At 46.9% G+C, this 21,912-nt stretch overlaps 1 protein-coding gene across 1 annotated transcript in view; it reads left to right on the top strand.

Moving 5' to 3' along the window:
• Positions 1-21,912, top strand: part of LOC126480997 (glutamate receptor 1-like) — a 502,527-nt gene that overhangs the window by 404,870 nt on the left and 75,745 nt on the right. Inside the window, exons 7-8 of the mRNA XM_050104443.1 lie at positions 5,011-5,175; positions 19,834-20,040. Coding sequence (XP_049960400.1) covers positions 5,011-5,175; positions 19,834-20,040 — 372 coding nt within the window. The remainder of the gene's footprint in view (positions 1-5,010; positions 5,176-19,833; positions 20,041-21,912) is intronic.

The raw sequence follows: 21,912 nt of genomic DNA on the forward strand, positions 1-21,912 counted from the left end.
GAATAACACCAGCCCGTAGCCACAGCGTGAGGAAGGTGGAACTCGTAAACAGAACGAACGACAGCGAATCACCGCAGCACCTCCAGTTCCGCTGCTCGGCCGGCCCCAATGCAACTGCCACACTCACACCACTTGCCGACGCGACTTCCGCGGTCTTTCGGCGTCGCTCCACCCAGGCTCGCTCGCCTCTCTCTCTCTCTCTCTCTCTCTCTCTCTCTGCCTGAGACTCCCATTCGGCTTCCCGCACGGAATCCCAGAGGGCGCATCAACCCGCGCACTGCAAAGAGGATCGAAAGTGATCGAACACACTACACTGGAACAATCAAATCGCAGGAGCACAGCATAGAGTAAATATCTCTGGAGTGAGCAATGCGTTCTGCGCATGTTGTCAACATTAAATCAGGATTGTCACGTGTTTTCGGGACTTCGCTGTGCGTGTGTGCTTCTGCAGCGTTTGAAGTTTATAATATCAAGAGTTTTTGTTGTGTTTCACCGTTTGTTGATAGTGTAATAGCGAGGGTGAATTACTGTTGTTGCTACGGATGCAAAGAAAAATATGTGAAAGGAGGGATAATAACGTTTCATGTGTACACACCGTGTAGCTCTAATGATAGTTATCATATTATTAAGAGACACTGTATATGTTTAAAAATTTCTAGACGCCTTATAATTAAGGCTTGATTCTGTAGACCTTTTTTTCTACGATTTTATGACTATATAACAGATATTACGCCTCGTACAAACGCTTACAAACATTCGCTTCCTCTCGTAAATTTGCTAGTGGAACAGGAAAGGGAATGGTTAGTTGTTTCAGTTAATACTATCCTCCATGCATTTATCAGCGACTTGCCGATTATGTATATAGATTACTCAGTCTATTATTTATTTAATAAACTGGGAGCAAGTACTTAAAATGCGTTAAATAAATACCTCAAAGTGCCACCAATAAGAAAAATTGTGCTTTAGGTCGCAAAAACGAGAAAATAAATACGAAGAAATACAAGAAAAAAGGACGAATTAGCAGGGATATAATCGCTAATGTGTGGCAAATTCGATGTTTTTCGGACACTTGGGAAAGTACTAGCGTACTGTCAAGACGTTTTGCAGGACTATCACTGCAAAAATGTACGTCAGGCTCTGTACCAAAAATTGAGTGCATCTGAACTATGACACCTATTGCAAAGAAGCAGAATGTAATATCACATGCCCTTAAAAGTTACGTAGCTGGTTTATTCCCGGTATCAAATGGGTACTGTTAAAATTTCTGCGCAGCATATGTAAATAATCCACGACACGTACGAAAAGAATCCGTCTGTACTAGGGATGTAGTGACATTCTAAATATACAGGGCGCTATACGAACAAACACACGACGTCCCGAGATCACGTGACCAGCTCGGCAATGTATGTTGACAACACAAAATCTGTTCTGAGCATGTGTATGCTCACTCCAGAGATATTTACTGTATGGAGCACACGGCACATACTGAAAAGACCATCTTAATGAAGATTAACGTTATTATTACGCCACCACTATATACGTAAGACATCGTACCTATTCTTCGTCAATTCGTGAGTTATACCTACGAAGATCGTATCTCGCATGCATACGAAGAAAACTAAATGATTACAGGTACTTATACGCTCTCGCGGTCAGAATGTTGGCCTTCGTCCTATTAGCTACCAGATAGACACTGTAATTTACAGATACCATGTTTGCGATCAGCTGCAATCGGATTCTTCTATTTCTCTTTGCGATCAGCTGCAATCGGATTCTTCTATTTCTCTGAAATCAGGCTAAACTGCAGAATTTTTACGATCCGTCTTCTCGGCTGGTCACAAAGTTCTTGCTATCTAGAACTCACTTAGCGTATCAAATGTTCAAATGTGTGTGAATTCATAAGGGACCAAACCGCTTAGGTCATCGGCCCCTAGACTTACACACTACTTAACGTAATTTAAACTAACTTGTAAAAACAACACACACATCCAGGCCCGAGGGAGGACTCGCCAAGCCTCTTTCAGCACATTGACTATTTAATTTGTAATATTCTTTACTTATCGGTGATGTATAGACATATCATTTCATTAAATTTCAAACATTTGCACTTTTTGTTTATAATTCGTTAAATTGTTTTTACCATAGGTCACAACTACTTCAGCGCAGTTCAGTGATGTAGTCTCTGATACGTAATGTCCACCTCCAAAATTAAATACCACACGAAAGAGCCAAACAAACTGGTACCCCTACCTCATATGGTGTAGGTTCCTGGCGAGCACCCAGAAGAGCCTCAACGCAACGCGGCATGGACTCGACTAATGTGTAAAGTAGTGCTGCAGGGAAAGGACACCATGTATCCTGCAGGGCTGTCCATAAATCCGTAAGAGTACGAGGGGTTAAAGATCTCTTTTGAACAGCCCGTTGCAAGGCATCCCATATATGCTCAATACTGTTCACATCTTAGGCGTTTGGTAGCTAGCGGAAAGATTTAAACTCAGACGACTGTTTCTGGAGCCATTCTGTAGCAATTTGTGACGTGTGGGATATCGTATTGTCCTGCTGGAATTGCCCATGTCCGTCGGAACGCACATTGGACATGAATGGATGCAGGTGATCAGACAGGATGCTTCCTGAAGTGTCACCTGTCAGAGTCGTATATAGAAGTATCAGCGATCCCATACCATTCCAACTGCACACGCCCCACATCATTACAGAGCCTCCACCAGCTTGAAGAATGGTTCAAATGGCTCTGAGCACTATGGGAATTAACATCTTAGGTCATCAGTCCCCTACAACTTAGAACTACTTAAACCTAACCAACCCAAGGACATCACACACATCCATGCCCGAGGCTGGATTCGAACCTGCGACCTACCAGCAGCGCGGTTCGACTGAACCGAGTAGAACCGCTCGGCCACAGAGGTCGGCCCAGCTTGAAGAGTCCCCTGCTAACATGCAGGGTTCATGGATTCATGAGGTTGCTTCCACACCCATAAACGTCCATCCGCTCGATACAATTTGAAACGATACTCATGTATCATTCAACATGTTTCCAGTCATCAACAGTCCAATGCCGGTGTTCACGGGCCCAGGCGAGACGGAAGGCAATGTGTCGTGCAGTCATCAGGGGTACACACATCGATGATGTTTCGTTGAATGATTCGCACGATGACACTTGTCGATGGCCCAATACTGAAATCTGCAGCAATTTGCGGATAGCTTGTACTTCTGTCGCGTTGAACGGTACTCTTCAGTCGTCGTCGGTCCCGTTCTTGCAGGATCTTTTTGCAACCGCAGCGATATCGCAGATTTGATGTTTTACCGGATTCCTGACATTCACGGTACACTCGTGTAATTGTCTTACGGGAAAATGCGCACTTTATTGCAACCTCGGATTTGCTGATTCCCATCGCTCGTGCGCCGACTATAGCCCCACCTTCAAATTCACTTAAGCCTTGATAACCTGCCACTGTAGCAGCAGTATGCGATCTCACAACTGCACCATTCACTTGTTATCTGCCGACCGCGGCGCAGTATTCTCCCTGTTTATACATCTCTGTATTTGAATACCCTTGCCTATACCATTTTCTTTGGCTCTTCGGTGTAGCTGACTTTAAATCTCAGCTCGCACTTAACCGAACTGTTTAAAACGTTCTAAAGAATATTTCAATATCAATTTTTAAGTTCAACTGATTTCTTATCAGCAATCAGATAAGCAAAGTCCAGCTGTCCACTCATGTAAGTTTTTATAAACCAAAGATAACTTCCACTTGCTCGTTAGAAAGTTAAATCTTGCCTTTAGTTATTTATTTTAGTGAAATTTCATTCCTTTTCCCAGTCCCACTGCTTTAAAAGCTACTCTTCATAAAATTTTCGAGACAAATCAGAGTGCTTGGAGACACTGGCCCTGTGTGGCCGAGCGTTCTACTGTTGAAATGGCACTAAGACACTGTCGGACGAGACATAGCACACATGGGCGCAGGGAGTTCATGAGAAACCGTTGTTCGGCACAGCTTCTACCAAGCGTAGTTTGAAGTCATACCCGATAATTGCCGATACTATAACGGCAGGAGTAACACCGCTGTGCCTCTCCGTAGCATTTAAAGGATGGGAACTGCCCCATATCGCTGCCTTACTCGCCGACTGTGGTCGTCCAGGGTAGTGCTGATCGACGAGTCATAGGTGAGCACGGTGCGACGTCATTCATCAGTACCACTCCCAGCTCGACCGTCTGCGCTGTAGTGTTAACGGCAGACTACCCCCGGGTCTATAATTCTCTTGTCCAGCTGCCACTAGTCTCCGACCAATACTGCAAGTTTATACAGAATGATACAGGACGTCCATTATTTGTTCTCGTACGACAGGCTCATATGTGCTAGGTACACAACATGGCGATCCTCCCTTGTGCGTATCATACGTGGTCAACTAGAACCTTGACGATGGGCAGCGCGGTCTTAGGCGTCTTGTCACGGTTCGAGGAGGTTCGAGTCCTCCCACGGGCATGGGTGTGTGTGTGTGTTGTCTTTAGCGTAAGTAAGTTTAAAATAGATTGAATAGTCTGTAAGCTTAGGGACCGATGACCTCAGCGGTTTGGTCCCATAAGATCTTACAACAAAAAAATTTCCTTGATGATGAGCATGCCGAGCCTCACATTCCCGCTGTCACATCCGAATGCTACACAAGTCTGGGAGGCTGTATACTGCACAATTCTACTAGCTGACCATATGGAAACCACAGTGAGGCCCCCTTTCAAATTGTGTCAGGTTGTGTCTCACACAATTAGGTAGTACATCTGTATCGTTAACAGTGGTTACTCAACATCTGACACTGTTCACACCCCTCATATATCCTCCCAGACCTCGTGACAATACTAAACACGAACAACCCTAACGCATCCTAGCGACCGTCATACGAATCACAGAGAACTGAACATTTTTAAACGACGTTCTGGCAACGGCACGCTTTAGACGCAAGAGACGCTGAAACAGAACAAGGACTGAAATGTTGCAGATAATGGATGACCACTGGGAGACAGACGTGACGGAGTACGGCGCCGTCAACATCACGGGCTTCCGGATCGTGGACGGCAGTCGGAACTTCGTGCGCGACTTCCTCGATGGCTGGAGGAAGATCGACTCCAGCACGTCTCCAGGCGCCGGCCGGGACTACATCTCGGTGAGCAACCAGTACCACAATACTGGTTCATTCATCTAATTTATCTGAAGTACGGAATGGATAAAGAAAGAAAAAGTATGGGTCGGAATTCGTGACTTCCAGCCACACAGGGCGTTGTGGTAATGCAATGGCGAAAGTTGAACCCTTCTACCAGACCGGGAGACGGACTCGGAATTACTGCTTCTAATGAGCGGTTGCATTAACCGTTTCGGCCATCCGGACACGGTCAGTGACAGACTCAGATCTCCAACTTATCGCACGCAGTAACCCGCTACTTGCAAATTACTGATTCCCGTAGGTATTCGGACGATATTAGTGCATCCGCACTGAGACAAAAGTCAAGGAGTCGCCGTACTCTTACAATGATGAAATATCCGACAGAACAGACACTTCCTGAAATATATTCTACTGGCCATCAACACTGCTACACCAAGAAGAAATGCAGAAGATAAAGGGGTATTCATTGGACAAATATATTACACTAGAACCGACATGTGATTACATTTTCACCCAGTTTGGGTGCATAGATCCTGAGAAATCAGTACCCAGAACAACCACCTCTGGGCGCAAAAACAGCCTCGATACGCCTGGGCATTCAGTCAAACAGAACGTGGATGGCGTGTACCGGTACAGACGCCAATGCAGCTTCAACACGATACCACAGTTCATCAAGAGTAGTGACAAGCGTATTGTGACGAGCCAGTTGCTCGGCCTCCTTTGACCGGACGTTTTTAATTATTGAGAGATTTGGAGATTGTGCTGGCCAGGGCAGTAGTCGAACACTTTCTGTATCCAGAAAGCGCCATACAGGACCTGCAACATGCGGTCGTGAATTATGCTGCTGAAATGTAGGGTTTTGCAGGGATCGAATGAAGGGTAGAGCCACGGGTCGTAACACATCTGAAATATAACGTCCACTGTTCAAAGTCCCGTCAATGCGAACAAGAGGTGACCGAGACGTGTAACCAATGGCACCCCATACTATCATGCTGGGGGATACCCCCGTATGGCGATGACGAACACACGCTTCAAATGTGCGTTCACCGCGATGTCGCCAAACACGGATGCAACCATCATGATGCTGTAAACAGAACCTGGATTCATCCGAAAAAATGACGTTTTGCCATTCGTGCACCCAGGTTCGTCGCTGAGTACACCATAGCAGGCGCTCCTGTCTGTGATGCAGCGTCAAGGGTAACCGCAGCCATAGCCTCCGAGCTGATAGTCCATGCTGCTGCAAACGCTGTCCAACTGTTCGTGCAGATTGTTCTTGTCCTGCAAACGTCCCAATATATTAGGGATCGAGACGTGGCTCCACGATCCATTACAGCCATGTGGATAAGATGCCTGTCATCTAGACTTCTAGTGATACGAGGCCGTTGGGATCCAGCACGGCGTTCCGTATTACCCTCCTGAACCACCGATTCCATATTCTGCTAACAGTCATTGGATCTCGACCAACGCGAGCAGAAATGTCGCGATACGATAAACCACAATCGCGATAGACTACAATCCGACCTTTATCAAAGTCGGAAACGTGATGGTACGCATTTCTCATCCTTCAAGAGACATCACAACAACGTTTCACCAGGCAACGCCGGTGAACTGCTGTTTGTGTGTGAGAAATCAGTTGGAAACTTTTCTCATGTCAGCACGTGTAGGTGTCGCCACCGGCTCCAACCTTGTGTGAATGCTCTGAAAAGCTAATCATTCGCGTATTACAGCATCTTCTTTCTGCCGGTTAAATTTCGCGTCTGTAGCACGTCATCTTCGTGGTGTAGGAATTTTAATGCCCAGTAGTGTATATATATTTCGTTCATATAAGCTGTTGACCTAAGCTCTTCTACTATTTATGACTTCATAATTCTGTATTAACCCAAACGAATTCCCATGAACTCCTCAATTACTACCTTTAGTTCCTTTTCATCATCGTCATCTACGTTCGTCTTTAAAAATTAGGCCTTTCGGCCTCTTAAGGCTCAGAACAAACGTTGGTCTTTGTGTTCTGTTATAGTTGTAACAGATTCTGCATTCAGCATTTGTCCAAAACCGATGTTCTTTCATGGCACCTACGAAGTGGTGGAACATCATCTCTGACGATTTGATCTGTCGTAACAGATTTCATGTTGGGTCCAACATTCGCAACCACACAGCAGCAAAGGGAATGTTATTAGTTTCCAAAATTTAATTAATATTTGTTTGTGCAGAGTATCTTTTGAAGTACATTATGTGATTCCACGTAAATGTCTGAATTAGATCAATTTTACCTCTAAACCATTTGGCTTGGGATATTTAAAACTGCATCCTAGGTATATAAAGCCTCCCACAACTCTGATTTAATTGCTCATGTATAACAGTTTTAACTTTTGGAGGTTCCAGTCCTTAAAATGTCATCTCTTTTGCTTTATATGTCGATTCTCATTCCGTATTTAGCAGCAGATTCACTCATTTTACATACTGCAATTACAACCTTTCCTTCAGATTTTCAAATTATGGGCCAGTAACCAACAAATAGCAGCGTCATTAAATTATAACAATCGCCTAATGTGATGTCGGTATAACAAACCATTTATCAATGATTTCACCAATTGTGACACCGAAAACGTAGGGGATAGTGGACAGCCTTCCCTAACTTCTTGATTAATTAATATCAGCAGATCTGTCACATCCATTACAATGCCGTTCCTTATTTTATTATTTTTGCATAATGACTGATACTCAGTATTCAGTCTTAAGTGTTATCAAGCAGTCCAAGTATTTCAATCGAACCATGAAGTCATGATATATCGAGTCTGATAAATTGTTATACTTCTTTCTGTTGTTGTTGTACTTGTTTCTGCTGATTAATTAAAACATCGACAACGATACGTTGGCAACTTCCGTAATAACTTGCCTAAACAACGTGGAATTTAGCTTTAGCAGTCTTCTGATCAAGCAGAGTTGTTTGACATACGTCACAATAATGATGTATTTGTGCAGATGCTTTTACAGCTAAAGATGTGCTTGTTTTCAAGGTGGTGCTGTACTGCTATGCCTAACATGGCGGTGGCAGCACTGACACAGCGAGGCAATCCAGTGCGTCTCACTCATATTACTGTTTTTGAACTGAAAAACAATAATTACGGAAGTTTTTTGTTTGTTATTTAAAATCATCTTAGTCATAAGATGAAATCATAGACACGCAACCGTGAATAACTAACAAGTGCATGGTAAATACAGTATCCAATCAAAACTTTCCAGACACCCCTAACTAATCCGAAATTGACCAGTAGATATCGCGAGAGACAGACCGACCAGGATAAAAAGATCCGGGAAGTATTGTGATGTTATTAGAAAAACAGTAACAGCAGAATGGGTCAGTCAGTAGAGCTCAGTGGCTTGGAACATGGTCTAGTCAAAGGATGTCATTTGAGTAATACACTGAAGAGCCAATGAAACTGGTACACTTTCCTAATATCGTGTAAGAACACCGTGAGCATGCAGAAATGCCGCTACATGACGTGGCCTGTACTCGACTAATGTCTGAAGCAGTGCCACTCGGACACCCACTCCATAAATCCGTAAGAGTGTGAGGGGGTGGAGAACTCTCCTGAACAGCACGTTGCAAGGCGTCCCAGATAAGCTCAATAATTTTCATGTTTGGGAAGTGTGGTGACCAGCGGAAATGCTTAAACTCAGAAGAGTAGTGCTGGAGCCACTCTGTGTAGCAATTCAGGGCGTATGGGTTGTCACTTCGTCCTGTTGGAACTGCCCAAGTCTGACGAAGTGCACAATGGACCTGACTGGATGCAGGTGATCAAACAGAATGCTTACGTACTTGTCACCTGTCAGAGTCGTACCTAGACGTATCAGGGGCCCCATATCACTCCAACTGCACACGCCCCACACCAATACAGAGCCTCCAACAGCTTCAATAGTCCCCTGCTTACACGCAGGTTCCATGGATTCATGAGGTAGTCTCCATACCTGTACACGTCCATCCGCTCGATACAATTTGAAACGAGACTCGTTCGACCAGCCCCCAGGGGCTCAGCATTCATATGCTGGGTACGGGCTTGGCGACCCCGGGGTTCCTGAGCTGGGGACTGGTAAGCGCCGCCAGTCCCCTGTCACCGTAACCTCTGAGCATACTTCAGCGACCACCGTGCGGCGCGGCGGTGGAACGTTGTGTGTCTCAGGGAATGGTGATCTTGGCTTGACCGCCCGGATCATGAGGATGGAATAAACCTCTATAAAAAAAAACCCTCAATCTCAAGGTGTGCTGCGCGCTGATGAGATGCATGGCTGTTGAGGTGGAACAGTCGATAGCGGGCAACCTCTGGGGAACCTGCCGCACCTCAGTTGTATAAGGCTTACCTAGGCACGCGGGCCTCTGTCTAGGTGGACTTCTAGTTCCCTAGCTGCTCGTGGGACCGTGATGGATCCTTCGAAATCCTCTTTTCTTCCTCCCAGCGGAAAGGGTGGGCCGCTGGAAGGTTCTAACACCCAGTCTCTTAAGAGGGCACGTGCAGTCAGTCCCCCTGACTCAGGCGCTTCTTTAAAAAGTCCAGTTTTAGGTAACAGAATGCATTCTGGTAATCCGAATGTGTTTCTCATTGTGAAACGGAAGGAGGGTAGTTTTGAGAAGGTTTCGCCCTTCTATATACAAAAGGGATTGGAGGGAATCTGTGGCTCCTTAAAATCGGTGAAGCGCTTACGTAATGGGACCTTGCTAGTGGAAACTTCCACTTCCCAGCAAGAAACTAACCTCCAATCTGCTAAATGCCTTGGAGAGTATGCCATAGACACTGAACTGCACAGCACCTTGAACTACAGCAAAGGTGTTGTGACATGCCGGGATCTAGTTGATATTCCCAAGGAAGAACTGCAACGTGAGTGGGCTCCAGAAGTTATCGTTGATGTCCAACACATCATGAAGAGGGTTGATGGCACTCTTGTCAAATCCGACTCCTTTATTCTGACCTTCAGTAGCACAAAACTTCCTGAACATGTTAAAGCTGGCTTCCTTCGCCTTAGTGTGAGGCCTTATTTCCCGACCCCAATGCGCTGTTTTAAATGCCAGCGTTTTGGGCATACCACCTTAGGCTGTAAAGGCGAAGCGACTTGTGGAAACTGTGGTCAGGCTGCTCATGAACGAGTTGGTTGCTCGTCTCCGGCTAAATGTATTAATTGCTCTGGGAAGCACCCTGTTTAGAGTAGGGACTGCCGCATATTTTTAGAGGAACGCAAGGTCCAGGAAATAAAAACAACCAAGAGTATCCCCTATGGTGAGGCCAAGAAGATTTATAAGTCGATGCACCCTCCCACATTTGCTACATCTTTTGCATCCCTGGTACAGAAGCCTACTCCAAAAGTCGATGCCTCAACGCAGAGCTGGTGAGTGTTGGCACTAACACCTGCAGCTGTCAGTGCTCTTGCAACGCAGCCAGTGTTTCAGAGCCAGTAGCCCCTACTCGAACGGCAGACAAAGGTACAGTGGCGAACTTGGTCCAGCCCCTCGCGCCTCCAACAGCTGAGGTTGTTCCCAAGCCCAGTGCACCAATTCCCACTCCCACATCAGCTCCCCCAAAGTCCACCAAACCACAGACAGCTACTGTACAGCAGCAACAGCGGGTCAAATCCCGTGGTAAACCATCTGACCATGCACATGTTGTTTTACATGAGGCTTCATCTGACTCTTCCCCAGAGTTGATGGAGTACGATGTATGTATGGGGCAATCATCTCGTCCCACACCTGCCCCTCCACATGCTGCGGTCTCCCCGCCCCGTCGGAGAGACAGGATGAAGGTGCTACCCCCAACATAGATGGCTCCCATACTCCAGTGGAACTTGCAAGGGTTCAGGACGCATGTGGAGGAACTTCGTCTACTCTCTCAGGGTAGACCACTGTGTCTCTGTCTCCAGGAGACATATTTCCATCCATCATACTCCCCTGAGATACGAGGCTATACACTCGACAAAAAGGACGACCTGCGTGGAGAGAGCTAGAGGAGGCGTAGGTATTTTCGTCAGGACGGACTACCACTCCTGGCCTCTCTCACTTACGATGACTTTACAGGCCGTCGCTGTGTCCGTGCACGTGCGTCATCCATTGACTGTATGTTCACTTTACTTGCCCCCACATGGTGCTCTTGATGAAGGGGCCCTCACTGACCTTCTTACACAGCTCCCCCAGCCATTCATTATTTGTGGTGATTTTAATGCCCACAATGTGCTTTAGGGCTCTGCAATTACCTGCCCCAGGGATAGAGCGATTGAGAGGCTTCTCCTGTCATCCTGTGCCTACTTGCTCAATGGAGGACACAGTACTCATTTCTGCACGGCGACTGGGTCGTTCTCTGCCATTGATTTCTCGCTTTGCTCTCCAGCTCTTGCCGCCAGTGCTCACTGGGAAGTGGTTGCTGACTTGCACGGCAGTGATCATTTCCCAATCTGGATTCACCTGCCAGATGGCGTGGGGCCCAAAAGGAGACCACCACGATGGGTGCTCAGTAGAGCTGTCTGGACACTCTATAGCCAGTTGGCCCAATTCGAACACTGTGCGAATGTTGAGGTGTGGGTGGATCATATTACCAAAACGGTCCACCACGCCGCTGCAGCTTCCATTCCACAGTCCACAGGCCACCGGAAGAGGCCACCTGTGCCTTGGTGGAGTGCCGAATGCCGCTCTGCAATCAGGACAAGGCGTGCGGCTCTGCGTCGGTTCAAGTGTCGGCCGACTGCTGAGAATCTTGCAGCCTTTCGGGTGGCGAGGGCAAGATGTCACTGCATTATTCGTGAGAGCAAGAAGAGGTCGTGGCAAACGTTCCTGAACACCATTAATCGTTCCACCAAAAGTTCCATTGTGTGGGAGACCATCAGGAGAATTTCTGGCAGAGGAGGGTGGTGCCCCATAGCTGCTGTAATGACTAACGGCACTCTCCACACGGATCCGCGAGACATTGCCCAGACTATGGCAGCGTATTTTGCCACAGTTACTGCAACAACCAGTAAGGATCCAGGTTTCCAGCGCCATAGAGCGGTTGCTGAGAGATGTAGTCTGAACTTCCAGTCCACCTCTCATGAAGTTTACAACTGCCCATTTTCTATGTGGGAGCTGGATTCTGCATTGTCTGGTGCTCGTGACACATCCCCTGGTCACGACAGGATCCATTACAGTATGCTATGGCACCTCACAATTCGCAACAGAGAACTCCTCCTCGCACTTTTTAACGACATTTGGGCGTCGGGTCACTTTCCTGACGCGTGGCGTGAGGCAGTTTTAATCCTTTTTTTAAAACCTGGGAAAGACCGCACGAGCCCAAGTAGCTACCGTAGTACGGCCCTCACTAGTTGCATAGGGAAGACCTTGGAGCGGATGGTCAACCGCCGCCTTGTCTGGATGTTAGAATACCGGCAACTCCTTAGTCGCTTTCAGTGTGGGTTCAGGAGGTTTCGTTCCACCTTCGATAACCTTGCCCTCCTGGAGGCGGCTATACACCAAGCTTTCCTCCGCCGTCATCACCTTCTAGGTGTATTTTTCGACATCGAGAGGGCCTACGATACCACTTGGAGGCGTCTCATCCTGGAGCAGCTTCACGAATGGGGTTTTCGTGGTTGTCTTCCTCTTTTTATTCAGTCTTTCCTCTCGCCACGATATTTTAGATACCGAATTGGTGACGTCCTGTCTGATCGCTTTGAGCAGGAGAATGGTGTCCCTCAGGGTAGCGTTTTAAGTGTGACTCTCTTCGCCATCGCTATTAATAGCATTACGACCATAGTGAAAAGTCCTGTCCAGTGTTCTTTGTTTGTGGATGATTTCTCTTTGTTCTGCTCTTCTTCAAGCCTTGCAACGACAACTCGTCAGTTGCAACTTACGATTAGGCGTTTGGATGACTGGGCGCAGAACAGTGGTTTTAAATTTTCCACCGAGAAGTCTGTATGTGTTCTTTTTAACCGTTCTCGTTCGATTTTAACCTTTCCTGAGTTGCGGTTGAGGGACACTATTCTTACTTTTAAAGACACGGTGAGATTTCTGGGGCTCATCTTTGACTCGAGGCTTACGTGGTTACCTCATCTTAAAGACCTGAAACGGCGGTCGCTTCAGGCTTTAAGTATTTTAAAATGTTTTAGCCACAGTACATGGGGAGCTGACAGGACTTGTCTGCTCCAGTTTTACAGGGCGTTTGTGCGATCTCGGCTCGATTATGGGTGCACGGTGTATGGGTCTGCGAGGCCTTCTTACTTAAACATTTTGGACGTTGTCCACCATGAAGGGCTTCGGTTGGCCACTGGGGCATTCCGAACTAGCCCCATACCAAGCCTCTGTGCAGAGGCAGGTGTACCGCCACTTCACATGCGGCGACGGCTACTTACGGTACGCCAGGCGTATAAAACTTTGTCCACACCATACACACCTGCATACCATACCGTTGCTCAGCCTCCTCTGGCACTGTTATTTCATAACCGGCAACGTGCGACGCAGCCCTATGGGATTCGCGCACAGGATTGCCTCGCTGCGATGTCTATGGCTGGTCTTCGTGTTTTACGTCGCGGTTGGAGCAGATCTCCACCTTGGCTCCTCCAGAGACCCCAACTTATTTTAGATTTGACTCGTTTTAAGAAGGATGACACGCCAGATTTTACATTCCAGTCACTGTTTTTTAACATTTTAGATGTGCATCACGGTTTCACTGTCGTTTACACTGATGGCTCCAAACAGGAGAATTTCCTTGGCTGTTCTGTGGTGCTCCCTGATCATGTTACCCGGATTCGCCTCCCTGCTGAAATACCGTTTTCGCAGCGGAGCTCCACGCGATCCTGAAGGCACTGGAGCTGATGCATCGTGTTCGGGGCGATCGATTTCTTCTCTGCTCCGATTCTCTTGGTGCCTTACAATCACTGCAGAACCTATACCCGACTGAGGAGATGGTCCAGCTGATGCATGACCAACTGTACTTGCTCCAACGGCGGGGTAAAGAGGTATCCTTCTGCTGGGTGCCTGGTCATGTCGGCATATAGGGCAATGAACAGCCCGATCGGGCTGCCAAGGAGGCCTGCAGAGAGCAGGATGTGGTCCAGTGTCCTATCCCCTTGCAGTCGGTCATTGCTGCACTCCACAGGAAGTGCATGACGTTGTGGGAGGACGAATGGCTGGCGGTGACGGCCAATAAACTACGGTTGGTAAAGTCAACCACTCGGCCGTGGCGTTCCTCCTGCCGGTTGCTCAGGCGGGAAGAGGTGGCCCTCACACGTCTTCGGATCGGGCACTGTCCTCTCACACATAGCTTTTTATTATGGCGGGAGGATCCTCCGTTTTGTGATGCTTGTGGTGTGCACATCTCTGTCCGGCACATTTGAAAAGACTGCATTTTATACCGTGATACACGGGCAGAAGCACAAGTTGATGGGGATCTGCCTTCTGTTTTAGCTAATGATGAGACGTGTGTGCCTAGGGTTTTTAAGTTTTCTGACGTGTCTGGACTCTGGCCTAAACTAACTTTTAGGCTGGAGGTTTTACTGTATTGCAGAGTGGCTGACTCCTCCCCTTTTTTCCTTGTGGTCAGCCAGCCACTTCCATCTGCTACATTGTTTTAGCTCCCTCTATCATTTTCTTCCTGTGTTGTCCATGTTTTACTGTTGACACCCTGCTTCATCCCACGCTTCGATGTGGATGAGCACATACACTCCTGGAAATGGAAAAAAGAACACATTGACACCGGTGTGTCAGACCCACGATACTTCCTCCGGACACTGCGAGAGGGCTGTACAAGCAATGATCACACGCACGGCACAGCGGACACACCAGGAACCGCGGTGTTGGCCGTCGAATGGCGCTAGCTGCGCAGCATTTGTGCACCGCCGCCGTCAGTGTCAGCCAGTTTGCCGTGGCATACGGAGCTCCATCGCAGTCTGTAACACTGGTAGCATGCCGCGACAGCGTGGACGTGAACCGTATGTGCAGTTGACGGACTTTGAGCGAGGGCGTATAGTGGGCATGCGGGAGGCCGGGTGGACGTACCGCTGAATTGCTCAACACGTGGGGCGTGAGGTCTCCACAGTACATCGATGTTGTCGCCAGTGGTCGGCGGAAGGTGCACGTGCCCGTCGACCTGGGACCGGACCGCAGCGACGCACGGATGCACGCCAAGACCGTAGGATCCTACGCAGTGCCGTAGGGGACCGCACCGCCACTTCCCAGCAAATTAGGGACACTGTTGCTCCTGGGGTATCGGCGAGGACCATTCGCAACCGTCTCCACGAAGCTGGGCTACGGTCCCGCACACCGTTAGGCCGTCTTCCGCTCACGCCCCAACATCGTGCAGCCCGCCTCCAGTGGTGTCGCGACAGGCGTGAATGGAGGGACGAATGGAGACGTGTCGTCTTCAGCGATGAGAGTCGCTTCTGCCTTGGTGCCAATGATGGTCGTATGCGTGTTTGGCGCCGTGCAGGTGAGCGCCACAATCAGGACTGCATACGACCGAGGCACACAGGGCCAACACCCGGCATCATGGTGTGGGGAGCGATCTCCTACACTGGCCGTACACCACTGGTGATCGTCGAGGGGACACTGAATAGTGCACGGTACATCCAAACCGTCATCGAACCCATCGTTCTACCATTCCTAGACCGGCAAGGGAACTTGCTGTTCCAACAGGACAATGCACGTCTGCATGTATCCGGTGCCACCCAACGTGCTCTAGAAGGTGTAAGTCAACTACCCTGGCCAGCAAGATCTCCGAATCTGTCCCCCATTGAGCATGTTTGGGACTGGATGAAGCGTCGTCTCACGCGGTCTGCACGTCCAGCACGAACGCTGGTCCAACTGAGGCGCCAGGTGGAAATGGCATGGCAAGCCGTTCCACAGGACTACATCCAGCATCTCTACGATCGTCTCCATGGGAGAATAGCAGCCTGCATTGCAGCGAAAGGTGGATATACACTGTACTAGCGCCGACATTGTGCATGCTCTGTTGCCTGTGTCTATGTGCCTGTGGTTCTGTCAGTGTGATCATGTGATGTATCTGACCCCAGGAATGTGTCAATAAAGTTTCCCCTTCCTGGGACAATGAATTCACGGTGTTCTTATTTCAATTTCCAGGAGTGTATTTTTCAACGATTGTTACCCGTGTTTTATGTTCCGTTTTATATTCCTGTTCTGGGATTTTTCTTGACACCCGTCTCCTTACGTTACTGAACGGGCGCTGAAGACCTTGCTGTCGTGTGCCCAAAAACCACTCTACTACTCTATCACTCGTTCGACCAGGCAACATGTCTCCAGTCATCAACAGTCCAATTTCGGTGTTCACGGGCCTAGGCGAGATATCAGGCAATGTGTCGTCCAAGCATCAAGGGTACACCAGTGTGCCATCGGCTCCGAGAGCCCATATCGATGATGTTTTATTGAGTGGTTCGTACGCGACACTTGTTGATGAAATCTGCAGCAATTTGCAGAAGTGTTGCACTTCTGTCACGTTGGACGATTCCCTTCAGTCGTTGTTGGTCCCGTTCTTGCAGGATCTTTTTTCGGCCGCAGCGGTCGGAGATCTGATGTTTCATCGGATTCCTGATATTCACGGTACACCCGTGACATGGTTGTACGGGACAATCCCCGCTTCATCGCTACCTCAGAAATGCAGTGTCCCATCGCTCGTGCGCCGAGTGTAACATCAAGTTCATTTAAATATTGGTAACCCGCCATTGTAGCAGCATTAACCGATCTAACAACTGCGCCAGACACGTGTTTTCTTCTATAGGCGTTGACGATCCCAGTGCCGTATTCTGCCTGTTTACTCGTCTCTGTATTTGAATAGCATGCCTATACCAGTTTCTTTGGCGCTTCAGTGTATATCAGTAAGGAAAACTTCAACCCTTCTAAGTGAAGTGCTGTATGTTTTTGAAAGGAAAGTGCGAAGGAACAATAACATCTAGAAAGACTAGGCAGACCGTATATACTGACGAGCAGGGATCGTCGGGCATTGCGGAAGGTTGAATGCGGGAGGTATTGCATGCAATCAGCGGATAGAATCCTTTATGAGTGCCGCCGAAAGTCCATATGACACAGTCATTGCACGCAGGAATTAGAAATAACGGGTTAGAGCGGTTGAGCAGCCTCTCATAAGCCAAACGCTTATGTATTCAAAGCTAACACGTGGTTGAAGCGGTGTAAGGAAAGACGCTACAGAAGACTGAATGACAGGAAATGTGTGACTAGATATGTTAAATATCCTGTGACAATTCAGTGAAAGGTTTGCATCTGGTGAACGTCTGTAGAACGTTACCTGACATCATGTGTAGTGCCACCAGCGAAATACGGAGGAGCTGATTTTAAAGTATTTGGTGGTGGTGGTGTGGAGGGTGGATGACGAGGGGGGGAGTGCTAGTGGTTAATCCCTGTATATGGAAGGGTATGAACACATTTCACAGAATTTTGTACTGCGTGCATTAGAGGAACGGTTCGGAGTCGATGACTGTATCAACATGACAGTGGACTCTGTCACAAAGCAGCAAATTTGAAGCAATAGTTTGTGCACAGTACCGTTTCTTAAATGGACTGGCCGGCTCAGAGTCCCGACCTGAGCCGAACTGAACATATACGGGACGAGTCAGAACGCCGAATTCCCTCCAGACTCCATCGTAAAATATCTCTGCCTGCTCTAGTTTCGGAGCTTTAGGAAAAATGGTACAGGCATTCCGGTACAGAAATTCAAATACCTCACCGAAAGTGTCCCGAGCAGAGATCGTCATAGAGATGAATACACAGATACAACGAAAGCCCAAAATACCTGGGAGTCACTCTGGACAGAACATTAACATACAAGAAACACCTTTCCAACTTGGCTAAGAAGATAGAAACACGTGTGAACCTTGTGAGAAAGCTTGCAGGCAGTACCTGGGCAGCAACCACATCAGTCCTCCGAGGGGCATCCCTCGCACTGGTATACTCCGCAGCAGAATACTGTGCACCAGTCTGCCTCCGAAGCGCCCACGTAGTGAAAGTAGTCGTGCAACTGAACTCAGTTATGAGAGTAATTAGTGGTACAGTCCGGTCTACACCTACTTGCTGGCTACCAGTGCTTTCAAACATCTGTCCACCAGATCTCCGTCGAAAGGCTGCTCTTTACAACCTCTGTCAGCAAGTATCTGAAAAGAACTCGATCCCTCTTCATGACGATTTGCTGTCACTGCCCAGGAAACGCCTCAAATCTGGAACACCAGCATATGAAATGGGAGTCCTAATTCTAGCCGCAGGATTTGACCAGGACGCAGAGTGGAAACGCGAGTGGCAACCTACAAGAACCCGAAACCATGAACTTGTGGACAATCCAACAGTTCCAATTCCAATCTTCCACCAATCAAGGGAGATGTGGGTACAGTTAAACAGATATCGGACTGAAGAGGGTAGGTGCAAATACAACATACACAAGTGGGGCTTTTCAAGTGGCAGTGTGTGTTACTATGATGACACCTAAAAAATGAGCCACATTGTGAATGACTGTCCAATCAGACGCTTCCCTGGTGGCATTGAGAAGCTCCATCAAGCATCCCACGAGGCACTCCGCTGGATCGAGTCCATCAACATCCGAGTGTAGTCTGTGCCGTTTTAAGACTTGTTTTCTGTATATAATTTCAAATGTTCATTTTTATATACATTTCTTTGTTTTACTAAATTTGTATTACTGTAATTGATGCATACGATGTAACCTTCCCACAAAAATATTTAAATAAAATATGAAACAACTGTAACCGCGCCACAAAAATATTAATTAAATGAATCATAAATATATTGTAAACTCTGAACAAAACTGGTTCCCATTCATAATCTGTGTGCAGAAATGCATTCACATTCAATGTACCCACAAAATTCTTTTCTCATTTAATGTTAAATTCGAAACAGAAAAATTCCGAAACCACAAAATAATAAAAAAATTCAGTAACCTGGTAAATTTTATGACGACAGCAGCGCTGCGCCTCGGCCCTGTATTCTGATTAAAAAAAGCAAAATATTCTCACCTCAATAAAAACCGCGAAGATATCTGCTCTTGCCTAAAAAAATTTCGGCACAGCTCCGTGCAATGCTGGCCTATGCTTTGTGAATAGTGAAAGGAATTAATTATTCATTGGATAAAGTCTTTAAATTGAAATGAATGCTTTTTTTTAAAAGAAAATTACTTTATATTATAAACATTATTATTGGGGCATTTTTTGAAAGAAATTGGATGACAGTTGACATACATTACTAGATATGCGCAAGGCTGCTTCTTTACCTTCTTCAATAATACTCATCCTCCAGAGTCCCGACCAGACCAGACTGCAGACAAGCGCAGACACGCGCCGACTACCGCACACTACCGCCGACTCATGCAGACTACTACAGACTACTGCAGACTGATGCCGACTACTGACAAGCAACAACTAACTACATACTGCTCTCTGGTCAGAGACTCTCCTAAGTCTTGCCTGCTGCAGGCAGCGCATATAGCGCATACCTCTTACAACGATGATAATAATAATAATAATAATAATCTCATATTAATGTCCAATATTAGTGCCTGGTTATTTTGATAGTGTATATCCATGTGAGTTATGGATTTGAGAATCTGCTGATGTTGATCGCCTTTCCGTAATTTAATAAACTGTGGGTAGGTCTCAGTGTGACAAATGCTCTCCTTTACGAAGGCCCCCGCGGCGCTGATGTACGACGCCGTCTTCGTGCTGGTGGAGGCGTTCAACCGGCTGCTGCGCAAGAAGCCGGACGTGTTCCGGGCCAACTTCCGCCGCGGCCAGGTCTTCAACAACGGCAGCCGCGGCATCGAGTGCAACACCAGCAAGGGCTGGGTCACGCCCTGGGAGCACGGCGACAAGATCCTGCGCATCCTCAGGAAGGTACGTGGCGCGGAGTCACCAGTTACGCGGTGCTTTTTGGTACCTAACCTACAGAGCGGAGTTCCTAACTAAAAGCCCACTGTTTCTGCTGGGCCTGGTCATCGACGTGCCGAACTTGTACAGGCGACAGAGGAAACCCTAACTGAGAAACAAACAGTACTGCTTGACTTTAGCAAGGCTTTTGATACAGTTGACTTTGATATATTACTAATTAAAATGAAACAGCTGAATTTCTCAAACAGCACAATACACTGGTTCGACAGCTACCTCAAAAACAGAAGTCAACAAGTCATTTGTGGCTCGGGGAAGTCATCTTAGAAAAGCCTGCGCTCTGGAGTTCCCCAAGGCTCCGTCCTTGGTCCATTACTCTTCTCGCTGTACATTAATGATATTTCTTCAGTGATTCACTCCTGCAACTACCATTTATATGCCGACGACATCCAACTGTACATAAGTGCAAGCCCCAAGAAGATTGCTGACACAGTTGCGAGTATGAACGCAGATCTTTGCTCTGTTTCTCGATGGGCACAGAACCAAGGTCTGACACTAAACCCCAAGAAATCCCAAGTCATTCTTATATGTCATCTAAAGTTAATCAGCCGGTACTTTCGCGAAACAGTCCCTCAAATACTCCTCAATGGTACCCAGCCAGCATACCAAAATGCAGTAAAAGACCTTGGAATAATCTTGGATGAACACCTAAACTGGGAAGAACAAACAGTCACAGCTTGCCGGAAATCGCTCTCCTCCCAACATGCAATCCAAAAATTTAGAAAATATTTCCAACCCATGTTAAACAAAAATTAGTCCAAACTCTAGTTTTGCCTAATCTTTACTATTGTAATGTAGTTGAACACGGCACAAATAGTGAAAATTCGAGATGCCTCGAGCTAGTGACGGATGCTTGCGTTAGATATGTGTGCAATATACGGTTGTATGCTCATACCAGTCCTTCATACTCCCAGCTAGGTTGGATGCGTCCACATAAGGTACGCGATCTCCACATGTTATGCTTACTTCTTCGATTTCTTAGTCACTGGTGCCCCCAATACTTATCTTCTCACATTAAACACCTATCATCATTCCACAACCGCAATACCAGATCGGATACGTCTAGCATCTTGGCTGTACCTTCACATAACACAAAATCTTTCTCCGTGTCATTCTGTATCTCAGCCATACGACTATGGAACGCGCTCCTCTGTGATCTGCGTCTTATCCAGAACCACTCTACATTCAAGAGGGAACTCAGAACTTACATATTAGGGACGGTATAGCCACCATTGTTGTGCCCCCCTCATTTCTTTCTTTCTCCTCTCCATCATAGCTTCGATTTTTACCATTCTATTTCTCTTCCTCTAACCTAGCTACCTCATCTGTATCTCTTTCACCTCATTCTATCGTCTTGTGTCTCTGCTCGATGTGAATAACTCACAAGCTGCAAGAACATAACGAGAAAATTCCCAACTAGCAATAGGAAAGTAATATGAAAGCAATATGAAAGTAAAATATGTTTACTTTCATATAAATAGTCATTACTATTATTGTTATTATTATTATTCTCCATTGTTATAATTACTTTTTGATTGTTATCATTATCCTTGTACTACTGTCATAATGTCTAATTTTTTAACATAAATACTGTATAACACGTGGTATGTCCATAATGTTCTGTAAAAACTGAAATTCGTTCAATCTGAGTATGCCTGGTTACGTGTAAGAGAGGGCCTGTAGGCCCTAATGGTTCAAATGGCTCTGAGCACTATGGGACTCAACATCTTAGGTCATAAGTCCCCTAGAGCTTAGAACTACTTAAACCTAACTAACCTAAGGACATCACACACACCCATGCCCGAGGCAGGATTCGAACCT

Source organism: Schistocerca serialis, chromosome 5, assembly GCF_023864345.2.
Source record: "Schistocerca serialis cubense isolate TAMUIC-IGC-003099 chromosome 5, iqSchSeri2.2, whole genome shotgun sequence".
NCBI lineage: Eukaryota > Metazoa > Arthropoda > Insecta > Orthoptera > Acrididae > Schistocerca > Schistocerca serialis.